At 43.3% G+C, this 13551-nt stretch overlaps 1 protein-coding gene across 31 annotated transcripts in view; it reads left to right on the top strand.

Moving 5' to 3' along the window:
- LOC110503778 (pleckstrin homology-like domain family B member 1) overlaps positions 1-13551 on the top strand; it is a 93676-nt gene that overhangs the window by 8918 nt on the left and 71207 nt on the right. For all 31 annotated transcript variants that reach the window (XM_090218363.1, XM_090218356.1, XM_090218353.1 and 28 more), the window contains exons 2-3: positions 7820-7921; positions 12356-12479. In XM_090218363.1, coding sequence (XP_090074489.1) covers positions 7862-7921; positions 12356-12479 — 184 coding nt within the window. In that variant the 5' untranslated portion in view covers positions 7820-7861. The remainder of the gene's footprint in view (positions 1-7819; positions 7922-12355; positions 12480-13551) is intronic.

Here is a 13551-nt window from a genome sequence, read left to right as displayed (position 1 = left end):
GAACAGACATGGAAACAACCACACATTCACAGCCCATTAAGCTGTACAACATCAGACATTCATACAGATGGGCCCAAAACAGCACAGAAGAATACCAGAAAGCAACCTGTAACTAAAATATCCAAACACTCTTAGATAACTTTCTGGATACCACATTCACTCACTGTAAAGAAGGCATCAATCTAGCAGTAAAAAACATCAACTATATATTCAGGCAAACGGCAAAAGAAGCACAATTGAAATTGATAAAAAACAAAACAAAAAAGACCACAGATGACAACTGGTTTGATGCAGACTGTAAAATTATAAGGAAAAAACATAGAACACTATCCAACCAAAAGCACAGAGACCGAAATAATGGTGAATTACGCCTTCATTACTGTGAGACTTTAAAACTCTATAAACGTACATTCAGAACCAAAAAAGCACAGTACAACAGCAAGCAGCTGACACTAATTGAGGAGTTCATAAACATAAACACAACTTCTGGCAAAATTGGAAAAAAATGAAATAAAGTGAAACAAGAGGAATTAGCAATACAACATGGTGACATATGGACAAACCATTTTAAAACACTCTACAACACCGTTCAAATTGACACAAATGCAGAACAATGCAAAATTCATGAGAAGTTTAATGGATTAGAGAAAGCCATAAAGGACAATAGAAATCCATTGGACTCCCCAATTACTGACCAGAAGCTCTATAAGAAACTTCAGGCTCTCAAATTTAAAAAAGCATGCAGACCTGATGGCATCCTAAATGAGATGCTCAAACTCACTAGTGCAAAAAATTGTATTGGTTATATTAAAACTGTTTAATTTGATCGTGCGTGTAGGTCATTTCCCTGACATCTGGAATCAAGGACTCATAACAATAACAATTACAGAGGCATTTGTGTGAACAGTAACCTGGGGAAGGTTTTCTGTAGTATTATAAATGTAAGAGTTCTAAACTTCCTTAATAAGCACAATGTCTTGAGTAAAAGCCAAATTGGATTTATACCAAAACATCGCACGACTGATCATATTACACCTTACACACCCTGATAGATAAACATGTCCACCAAAATAATACCAAAATATGCTTACTTTATCGACTTCCAAATAGCATTTGATTCTATTTGGCATACAGGACTGTTCTACAAAGTTATTGAAAGTGGTGTAGGGGGTAAAACATATGACAACAACAATTAAATCAATGTATACTGGCAATATGTGCATATTAAAATTGTCAAGAAAATAACAGAATTCTTACCCAGGGGTGGGGTCTTCGCCAGAGTTGCAATCTGAGCCCTGTACTCTTCAATATTTACTTCAACGAATTGGCCACTATTCTAGAAAAATCCTCAGCCCCTGGTGTTAGTCTCCACAATTCAGAGGTTAAATGCCTACTTTTCGCAGATGACCTATGCCTGCTATCACCCACAGCACATGGCCTACAGCAGAGCCTGGACCTGCTAGAGCAGTACTGCCAGACCTGGGCGCTGTCAGTAAACCACAAAAATACTAAAATAATGATTTTCCAGAGAAGGTTCAGATCTCAGGGAATTAGACCAAAGTTCTCATTTGGTACAAAATATATAGAGTACTGCACACACTACAATTACTTAGGTTTAAAAATAAGCTCAACTGGACACCTTAATGAGGCTCAGATTGATGAGACAGTGAATGAATAGAGAGAAAGCACGAAGGGCATTCTACGCCATTAAAAAAACTAATTCAAATTGAACCAATTGCACTTTATGGCAGAGAGGTGTGGGGTCCACTTGCAAAACAAGATTTCACCAAATGGGACAAACACCACATTGAAATCCTGCATGCAGAGTTCTGTAAGATTCTCCTACATGTCCAGAGGAAAACTACAAACAATGCATGCAGGGCAGAATTGGGCCAATATCCACTGATAATAAAAACAAAAAAAAAGAGCAATTAAGTTTTGGAAACATCTAAAATACAGTGACCCCCTCTCATATCATTACCAAACCCTGCAATGCCAAGAGCTGAGCAAAGAAAAAGTCCCCTCATCCAGCTGGTCCAGAGTTCACAAACCTGTTCTACTAACACACTGAAGCCCCAGGACCAGAACATCCAATCAATCAGAATTAAACAAATTACAATACAATCAAAACAAAACTACATAGCTTATTGGGAAACACAAGCTAAATGCAGTGCTATCTGGCCCTAATTTGACAGTACACCATGGCAAACTATTTGATCATGGTTACTGATCAAAACCTTAGAAAAACCTTGACCAAGTACAAGCTCAGTGAGCACAGCCTTGCCATTGAGAAGGGTAGACACCTGGCTCCCTGTAGAGGAAAGGCTGTGCAACCACTGCACAGCAGCAGAACCTGAGACAGAGTTGCATTTTCCTTATAAAATGTCAAAAATATAAAACAATTAGAGACTGTCATTTCCCCAAATTTGAAACCCTTTCAAAGACCTCTCTGTTGAGAGTAGGCTGTTGGGGATGGATGCAGAGAGCTGTGGGTTGGCAGCACACTACATTACTGCCAGCCATAAGATGAGGGACAGTGTCTGACAGACCAATCAACCTGCACATGTACTCTACTGTATGCTTATTGTTATTCAATGTATGGTTATTTTTGACCCTTGGTTATTGTACCCTTGGTACACAATGCACAGGTACTTACAATAAACAATTCCCGACAAGGACATGGGGGAAACAGAGGGAACATATACAACATGTAATTTGGGAATTGAAACCAGGTGAGTGTGAAAACAAGACAAAACAAATGGAACATGAAAAATGGATCGGCGATGGCTATAAGACCGGTGATGTCGACCGCCGAACACCACCCGAACAAGGAGAGGAACCGACTTCGGCAGAAGTCGTGACACCATAGCCGCAGGCAGAACAGTTGAAATTGGAGCACGACCAGGTGGACTGGGTCCAGCCAGGAATCAGCAGGCCAGGTAGTCCTGAGGCATGGTCCTAGGGCTCAGATACATCTGGGAGGGGAGGGAGAGAGAGAGAATTTTTGGGAGCATACTCAGATCCACACAGGACACCAGATAAGACAGAAGAATTACACTGGATATAACAGACTGACCCTAGCCCCTCGGTACGTAGACTATTGCAACTTCTTAACTGTCCCCCACAATGAAATCGGGGAGGGGCCTGTGGCTCTGTCTCCACGTGTTAGTAAGTGCGTATGTTCATCACACGCAATATGACAGACAGCACTGGCCTGATTTTGACTAAACTTGGGTGAATGATGCGTCTTGCCATAGAGATCTGGCGTTTACAAAAATACACTGATTGGCCAGATGGCGATTGAAACTGCAAACTTTAAAGGTCATGCCCCTAACCCCGCTATTGACCAATAAACATTCACATGGGCATGGTATGGCACATAAATGCATATAAATCAGTCAAGTATATTCGTATTGTAACCACATTTGGTACACATGTTGCAAACACTGTCAAGACTCAACATATGCAAGAACATTCATATCGACCCCACAGGGGAGCTGTAACAGGCAGATGTTTATATCTCTTGATCTGTTTGACTCGGAGTGATGAAATTTGGCACACATGCTCGGGGATATGAGTCTAGCTAACCCACTCGATATCTCAGACAAAACTTTGGGCGAATGATTCGTCTTGCCATAGAGATCACTGATTGGCCCACGGAGGGCGCTGCATCATTCATGGGGGACGACATTTTTAACCTTTGCCTTCTGGAATAGTATTGTTGTAGGCATATCCTTGCATTGTGGATATCGTGCAAGTAGCATGAATCTTCTTTATATCATCTGATTTAAGGTATCTGGTAAAGGCTGCCTAAAAAATACATGCGGAAACTCTTCTCATGGTAGTTTTCTACATTTCTGTGGCCTCGCTCTAAAAACAGAAGGTGCTGTTTGGCTGTCGCCACATCCAGTTGTGAAGCGCCAAGGGACATTGCAGAGTACAATTGTCGCCATAAATATATGTTCCCTGAAATGCCAAGTATTTATGTGCAGCCACTTGGTTTCCTATAGTCGGCTGTCCATGGTGCCTACTACTAGAACTACTGTTCTCCCCTCTCTACCCTGTTCCCTGACATGTAGGCTACGTTCCAATGTCCATACTAACATACCACTTAGCTAGAATATGTGCCCAATACATTGCTTCATTCTAGGTAGTATGCTAGTGTGAATATTAGAACAGATGATTGCAGAGATGTTTTCTCAGAGTGCAACATCTCCGGGTGAGAAACACATCCGGTCTCAGGGAGAGAGGGCTTACATTTTATGGAGGCAGTGAATATTTTATGACAAGAACCATAAATGCTATAGTAAATCTGTCATGTGAGCAGATATGGCATTTGTAAGAGAATTGATGGATTGTTCAGCAACACCAGGGTATTTGTGTGTGTGTCTTTTTGTCTCTCTTTCTCTCTCCAGCCCACCTCAGTTCTAATGCCAGTGTTGAGTAATCCTCTGAGTAGGAAGGAACATGCAGCCAGTCATTACCTTACTCCATACGAGACTATTCATTTCTATTCTAATTGCTATTTATTTCCGACGCATCCGCATTTCGGAAGCGCACAAAGCGGCTCTTCATTGGAAATTCATGCCCATGGGTTTGATAATCTGTGGAGAATATTGTCCCATGTGTTTTCATGTGCATGATGAAACCTCCAAATGGTATGTTTGGACAGTAGTGAGATTCTATTTTTACATAAGCTACCATAGGATGTCTACGGAGGTAATATCTTGTTGTTGTGTCGAGGAAGTTTGTTCTACACTACAGCTGATGTTTAGGAGTTTCTCTGTCTTGACAAGGGGAAAAAAATAGGGAAGAAATTCCCAAATTCCATAATTCTCCCAGATTTTCATCAACGTGTTTGAGTGACGGATTTGTTTGTCTCCTGGGACCGTCGTGGGACTTCGGGTTTGGAAACAATATGCCCCACTATTGCCCATACTCGCATGCCTTCAGCAAGCCACAAGCTCCCTCCCTCCCTCCAACATTTCTGCTATTCAACTCGATGGCTCCCCTCCCATATCCCCATCAAAAAAGATTCCTTCATGTGTGAGGGAAAGATCCATGCATGCTCGATAGAACACAATGCCTGCCTTTATAGCAGCCACTCCAGTTTGAAAAAAAAGAAAAGTGCCATGCTTTGCATTGTTTCTCCTTTAATCTGTGTGTGTGTAGTTAGCAGTGGGCTGGTTCTGTAGAGCGCATCTTTAGAGAAAAGGCAGTTTTGAGAGAGAGAGAGAGAGAGAGAGAGAGAAGGCTTTGATGAATGTGATGGCATGTGGTGGGAACTGGCTGAGAATAGGGTCTGGAATCAGATGAAACCAGACTAGATCACAGAGATATATTGGATTAGACAGAGTACGATGATGGCCTATCGTATGTTCTTTATCCAGCTCTCCAGATGACCTACATTGCCTTCATGGAGTTACACTCTGAGTTATTGCATGTTTATATTTCCCTAATAGTGTTAATAATACCGTATAATCACTCTAAAGGCTATTTCTACCCCTCACCTCTCATCCTCTCTCAATGTTCTCTTTTTCTCATTTTTTTGTCTCTGTCCTTCTCTCCATCCCTCTCTCCTTCTGTTATCAGGGCTTGTGGCTGCCAGGCAAGAATGCTGGCTTAGTTCAGCATAGCAAGGACAGACAGGTCCGTGCTGTGAATGGGAGCATGTAACGAATCAGGGGTGATTGTTGAGGTAGATGATACCTCAACAATAGGTATAGCAGCTGGCAAGTAGCAGGTACTGTAGCAGCTTTGAAGGAAGCTCTAATTTGCTCACTCTGTAGTCGAGAGTAAGAATTTTTTTCACAATGGAGGCCGTATAATTGCTGGACAACTGGTGAAAGGTAATTACCGGAGAGCCCTACAACTGCACTGTAAGATATGACAAGGGACGTGATGGCTATATCATAAGGTTACTCGGTCTCTCACACACACAGTATGTTCTTAGTACTGTAGGTATAGTCATGTGAAATATAACTTTGATTGAAGTGTTTTGTTCTGATCATAGTGTTTTTTTAAACTGTTTGTCGACATATTCATTTTTGCCATTTCTATAGGTAATGTCAGACATTTTAGTGAATTTCTTGGCAGAGATCTATCACGTTAACAGGATAAACTTGATGATAAAGAACATTTGAATCTATGTTGTGGATTGGGATACATCAGAAACATACACTATGTGGACACCTGCTCGTCGAAAATCTCTTTACAAAATCATGGGCATTAATATGGAGTTGGTCCCCCACCTTTGCTGCTAAAACAGCCTCCACTCTTCTTTGAAGGCTTTCCACTAGATGTTGGAACATTGCTGCAGGGACTTGCTTCCATTCAGTTACAAAAGCATTAGTGAGATAGGGCACTGATGTTGGGCAATTAAGTTTGGCTCGCAGTCGGCGTTCCAATTCATCCAGGGCTCTGTACAGGCCAGTCAAATTCTTCCACACTGATCTCGACAAACCATTTCTGTATGGAACTCGCTTTGTGCACGGGGGGCATTGTCATGCTGAAACAGGAAAGTGTCTTCCCCAAACTGTTGCCACAAAGTTGGAAGCACAGAATTGCCTAGAATGTCTTTGTATGCTGTAGCGCTAAGATTTCCCTTCATGGGAACTAAGGGGCATAGCCTGAATCATGAAAAACATTATTCGTCCTCCACTAAACTTTACAGTTGGCACTATGCATTCGGGCAGGTAGCGTTTTCCTGGCATCCTCCACTGACTTGTTGGAATCCTATGACGGTGCCACGTTGAACGCCACTGAGCGCTTCAGTACGGGCCATTCTACTGCCAACGTTTGTCTATGGAGATTGCATGGCGGTGTGCTCGATTCTATACACCTGTCAGTAACGGGTGTGGTTGTAATAGCCTAATCCACTCATTTGAAGGGGAGTTCACATACCTTTGGCCATGTAGTGTATTCACCAACCCTGCACATCATTTTAGGGATGCTAATTACTCTGAGAACACTTCCGTCCAAGGCACTCAAATGTTCAAAGATGACTATAATTTTGTGTTGGACAACCTTACTTGTGGTTTTCTCGACTTAATTTGCCCACAATGGGTGCATAAGTATTTTCTTAGTCTCACATACGCTCACTCTCAAATCTGGTCATTTATGACACGTACAAATACAGACATGGAAAAGTATGTACGGCAATCTGTTCTGGGCTGACTCGGTGGAAAAGCCAAAAAGAAATGAATAAGAGAGAAGGAATTTGTGGGATAAGGGGAGTGGGGGAGAGGGATGGGTGCGGTAGAGACTAAGGGGAGGGCAGACAGACAGACGAAAGAAGGCTGCAATGCATTCCTGTGTCAGGTCTCAGGGGAGATCACCCTGTGTCTCTGTCTGTTGGTAAAGTGAGGTAATAGAGGATATCAGCAGAATCTGTACACTGTCTCCCTGTGTGTGGTGTATTCTCATCTAATGAATCACATTACTGACTCATCCTGGCTGAGAGGGGCTGAAGGGAGAATCCCAATCAGCTGGGTCTGCCTTTCTCTGAGAGTACTCATTGATCACTTGTAAGGTCTGATGTTTCACAGTCCCTTTGGCCATGGCTAGTTAAGCATTCTGGACCATTCTCTTTCACCTGTAATGTATAGACCCATGTGAATGACCGTGCATGTACAGTATAAACGCCACATAAGACGAGACGAAAGACAGAGCCACAAAAAGTGGATTAAAAAGTAGGATTCATGTTGCCTTTTGTAAACAGCAGGAGTCAGTAACGGCAGAAGGCCTTTGAATCCTTCAGAATCCTTTCATCTCTTTGTTAGATGTTCCTCTCACAGGTGTGTTGTGTTTTGTTCCATAGGATCCTCATGTGTCAGAGGGGGTGATTGACAACGCAGTTGATATGGACAGTCTGAACAGGAACCTGCCTGAGTGTGGACGGCAAACCCATCAGGTGTTACAGGTGAGTGTGTGTGCGTGTGCGTGTGCGTGTGCGTGTGCGTGTGTGTGTGTGTGTGTGTGTGTGTGTGTGTGTGTGTGTGTGTATCAAGAATGGTCCACCACCGAAAGGACATCCAGCTACCGTGACACAACTGTGGGAAGCATTGGAGTCAACATGGATCAGCATCCATGTGGAACGCTTTCGACAACTTGTAGAGTCCATGCCCTGCTAATTGAGGCCAAATTTAGTGCAACTCAATATCAGGAAGGTGTTCCTAACATTTGGTATACTGTGTGTGTGTGTGTGTGTGTGTGTGTGTGTGTCTGTGTGTGTGTGTGTGTGTGTGTGTGTGTGTGTGTGTGTGTATTCTGCAGTCTCATCTCTCTAACCACAGCCTGCCCTTCACTACCACTCTGTGATGAGTGTTCTCTTAATGGGGAGGGGGACTGTGAGGCCATTGTGTGACCGATGCTATAAACTTGGCAAGCAACGTTGGAAACAAAGTCCTGGCCGTCATCATGATGTGTAATTTTGTTACATTTTTCCAATGTCAAACCATACCCACAGCATTTTCTCCTCTCTTCTTACTGTATCCACTGGCGTGACATGTCAAGGCTCCCTGAAGACTATCTAGATAAGAGAACAATGAGTCTGTAACAAGCTGCCTCCAGGCAGGCTAAAGCAAACGCTTAAGGAATTTGAAAGATGTAAAATAGTCATTGACTTGGACTTGGACTGAAATAGGTGGCGGTACTTATTTTTGGTCCTGGTACCATTTATATTTAGGTGCAGGAACTTCTCAAAACTTTTGAGCTAATATTTTAAAGAAGGTGCAGAAACTCAAGAAGAAGAACATTTTAGGTGGAAGTACTCAGTGAGCTCCTGCCCAATTCAAGTACTGCTAATAGTATTTGAATGCAGGTGTGATATGATGCAGTGTAGCTACAGATCACTGTTTTTTAAACGTAGACATCAAAGTCTGAGTCTCCTAATGTGTGTTACAACTTTATAGCACAATGGGCTGCTGGGCTGCTCCTGAAAACCCCTGCTATAGATAAAAATAGGTTGAAACAACCTACCAATCAAGGTAAAGGTGAAGGAACAGCTATAATGGGCATGGAGAGCAAATGGCAGCGCTTGCCAAACTGCCAGGAATTTGGGTTTGTAATTAAAGGGATACTGACATTGAATGTCTTCTTCCTGTCTTTGAAAGGGGGGAGGTGGGGGGGGGGGGTTGGGTGAGAGAGAGGAGAAAGGAGAGAGAGAGCAGGGAGGGAGGAAGGTAATAGAAATGTGAAGTAGGAGAAAGATGAGGTGGACATAGAGAGTGGAGAGAGGGAGAGAGGCTGGAGAGTTAGAGAGGGATGAATATAGAGAGGGAACGGGAGGCAGGAGGATAGGCTCAGGGCTTAAAGCAGTAGACAGAGTTTCAGAGCTCTGGAGTGCCACAGGGGAGCAGTAGCACACAGGAAACTGCAGCTGGGTGCCACTAATACAGTAACCTATATTGACATGCAGAGAGAGACAATGACTAAACCAGCATAAGACATCAAAGTGAAAAATATCAAAGGGAGGCTGACAGAAGAGATTGAACTTGTTACAGTAGGCCTTTGGCCTATCAAGCAGGAAACACTTGGATGTTTTTTTCAGAGACGTCTTAGTAAGGTTTAATGAGGATTTTGGGGGGTTGTGATCAGTAGGGCACACTGTTGAAAAACAAATTGGCAATGGAAAATGTTTTATTTTATTTCTATTGGACAGGTTTAGGTAGCATCTGTTTCACTCCATTTCAAAACGTTTTGTCCCTACTGAACACCACCCTGATGACAGCCAGTAGACAGTGACAAAGAGGCCATGTGGGATTTCAACATTTCATCACCTACTACAAAATGGTGGCATGGTGATTAGGCCTATTACTAGTCCAAAATGTGATTATGCTATCCCCCACAGCACTCCTGGGCCCTCATCTACTGCATCTGGTCACTACTGCTAGCTGGCCTACGCGTTAAAACTATTATCATCCATCACCCCTATCCTCTTCACCCGGGCCCAGCTTTAACTGATCGATCTAATTGAAGGTAGATCATCCTATTTGGACAGCCATGGGTGGCCACCCAACGGAGAGGCTGACTTTATGATCTGTCATACTGCTGCTTGGTGTGCAGGGGTTGATTGTAAAGCGGGTGAACGAAAAAGATTATCAGCAAGGATATGTAACAGACTCAAGGTAGCATGCCATACATTGGGCTAATGATAACTGGGCTCAACCATTTTACTCCCTCTAGTCTTCTGCAGTACAATGTTAGAGTAGCCTAGGCATCAAATTAATTAATTTGGACTGAAATGAAATACAAACCCCAAGTGTGCTACAAATTCAGAGAGATGTTATGATGATGATGATGACAAAGAGGTTCTTCACAACTTAGCTCATATGAAATGTCTTCCAGGAAGTAATCTCTTAATTGCAGCTCTCAGTGCTTCAGCAGTTTCAAGTGAGTGCTGTTACCATGACAACTCCTTCTCCCAAAGCCCAAAACCCCATGCTGGTGTTTTTGCTCTGCGGGCATAACTAGGCTCCTTCACAGCTCACACTCTCTCTGTATAAAGCGATATGTAAACAGCACCAGCAGCCAGCTAGAGCAATGCCACCACACAGAGAATACATTCATACAGGCTGGATGTCCCTGGGCTATGAAATGAACCGTAATGTAGGCCTGTGATCCAGTGTAGCTGCTAAAACAGTGTTGAAACATATTGTGCTTATGAATAGAGAAATAATGAAAGGGATCATTCTGAATAGCCAACATGGTCATATAATGTCGTGTTTGTCCTGACTGTTCGTCTGGATACGGAACATGTATTGTGTGACTGTCTTTTGAAGTGTAAGGGAGCATCCGTCCATTGAGGGTGTGTTAATGGTTAGTCAAAAGGCCAACTGTAGCTTGAGGGTAGTTGTCTAAAGGTCTATTCTCTATCCCATTTGGCTTTTCCAAAATATTTGATGATATTAAGTCTGCTTCCAATCATTAACATACAACTTCACCCCTTCCCTTTTCCACACACCATACCCCATAACGACAAAGCAAAAACAGATTCTTAGACATTTTTGCAAATGCATTAAAAATAGAAACCAGAAATACATTATTTACATAAGTATTCAGACCCTTTGCTATGAGACTCGAAATTGAGCTCAGGTGCATCCTGTTAACATTGATCATCCTTGAGTTGTTTCTACAACTTGATTGGAGTTCACCTGTGGTAAATTCAATTGATTGGACATGATTTGGAAAGGCACACACCTGTCTATATAAGGTCCCACAGTTGACCGTGCATGTCACAGCAAAAACCAAGCCATGAGGTCGAAATAATTATCTGTACAGCTCCGAGACAGGATTGTGTCGAGGCAAAGATCTGGGGAAGGATACCAAAAAATGTCTGCAGCATTAAAGATCCCCAAGAACCCAGAGCCCTCCATCATTCTTAAATTTAAGAAGTTCAGGACCACCAAGACTCTTGCTAGAGCTGGCTGCCCAGCCAAACTGAGCAAACTGACCAAGAACGTGATTGTCACTCTGACAGAGCTCCAGACTTCCTCTGTGGAGATGGGAGAACCTTCCAGAAGGACAACCATCTCTGCAGCACTCCACCAATCAGGCCTTTATGGTTGAGTGGCCAGACGGAAGCCACTCCTCAGTAAAATACACATGACAGCCCGTTTGGATGCCAAAAGGCATCTAAAGGACTCTCAGACCATGATAAACAAGATTCTCTGGTCTGACAAAACCAAGATTGAACTATTTGGCCTGAATGCCAAGCGTCACATGTGGAGGAAACCAGGCACCATCCCTACGGTGGAGCATTGTGGTGGCAGCATCATACTGTGGGGATGTTTTTCAGAGGCAGGGACTGGGAGACTAGTCAGGATCAAGAAAAAGATGAAGGGAGCAAAGTAAATAGAGATCCTTGATGAAAACCTGCTCCAGAGCGCGCGGAACCTCAGACTGGGGCGAAGGTTCACCTTCCAAAAGGACAATGACCCTAAGCACACAGCCAAGACAATGCAAAAGTGGCTTCGGGACAAGTCTCTGAATGTCCTTGAGTGGCCCAGCCAGAGCCCGGACTTGAACCTGATCGAACACGTCTGGAGAGACCTGAAAATATCTGTGCAGTGACGCTCTCCATCCAACCTGACAGAGCTTGAGAGGGTCTGCAGAGAAGAATGGGAGAAACTCCCCAAATACAGGTGTGCCAAGCTCGTGCTTTTTCATTATGGGGTATTGTGTGTAGATTGAAGAAAAAAAAACATTTAATCCATTTTAGAATGAGGCTGTAACATAACCAAATGTGGAAAAAGGCAAGGGGTCTGAATACTTTCCGAATGCACTGTAGACTGCCATGTGAGGCCAAATGGAGTTAATACTCTGATAATTGAGTCTGTGACCTTCCTGTTCATAGAGCACGCCACTGGATCTGTTTGAGAGCGGCAAGGGGCTGAAGGTCCAGGCAGAGCGCCCCCATCTGGTCAGTCTGGGCAGTGGCCGTCTCAGTACGGCCATCACACTGCTGCCCCTTCCTGAAGGTGAGCTAATATTTCTTCTATCCAAATGTCAGTAGTGAAATGTAAAGGAATTGAGTTACTCTGAGGCGTGAGCATTTGGTTGGTTCTTCTTACACTTCTTTTGATTTTTCATGTGTGCTTTTGAATAGTGGGGATTTGCGTGCACACACTCAATGGAGCGCATAATACAGGAACATGCATATGCTCACACATCAGCCCCAGGAGCGTAAAACTGACAGTGGCATGTCCTTCAGCCTGCAGTGTTCACTTCAGTACCACTATAACCTCTATTGGCTATACACACACCCAGACACACACACACCCAGACACACACACATCCAGACACACACACACACACACACACACACACACACACACACACACACACACACACACACACACACACACACACACACACACACACACACACACACACACACACCTCAGTCCCAGCAGGATTAAATAGGCTGTGCTCTGACCCTGTTGTCACCTCTATTTCAGAACCATGTGACAGCAGAGGGGGGGGGGGGGGGGGGCAGCACCCCCCACCATAACCCCTCAACCCATCGGTGAAATTGCCCGAAGGCAGAACAGGTTGATTCATCCCCTGATATCATAGGTCATAAGCAATGGCAAAATGCGTAGAATTGCAGGAAATGTTCTTTAATTGTCGACTTTGGGCTTGAAAAACTGTCCAATTCCTCCTCTTTCTCAATTTTCAAACAGAAATGGGGTGTGCCCTTGGAGGTGTATCGATGTGTCATTCTGGTCATGCACACCGCAACCGATGTAGCTAGGTCGTTAGCTAAGCTAGCCACTTGTAGGTAGCCAGTAACTTCTCCAGTATGTATTGAGGTAATTTCACAGGATTTGTTTTTGGATGGAATAAGTAGAGACCACTAAGAAATGGCACTTCTGTAGCTAAATATCTTTTCACTCATTATAAAAAATGTTTTAGCATTAAATTACCTGATATGATGGTGCATTGATCATACCAGGTGAATACATAAAAAATGTCATAAATAAAAATTGGAAATAAAACCGTTATTTTTGCATTTATGCCCAAGGTCGACCTTTAATGTAACTGTCCAGT

Source organism: Oncorhynchus mykiss, chromosome 24 (genome assembly GCF_057628025.1).
Source record: "Oncorhynchus mykiss isolate SJ-2025 chromosome 24, ASM5762802v1, whole genome shotgun sequence".
In the NCBI taxonomy this organism is placed as follows: Eukaryota; Metazoa; Chordata; class Actinopteri; order Salmoniformes; family Salmonidae; genus Oncorhynchus; species Oncorhynchus mykiss.
The sequence above is the reverse complement of the archived record's forward strand: the minus strand, read 5'-3'. Positions and strand labels throughout refer to the sequence as shown.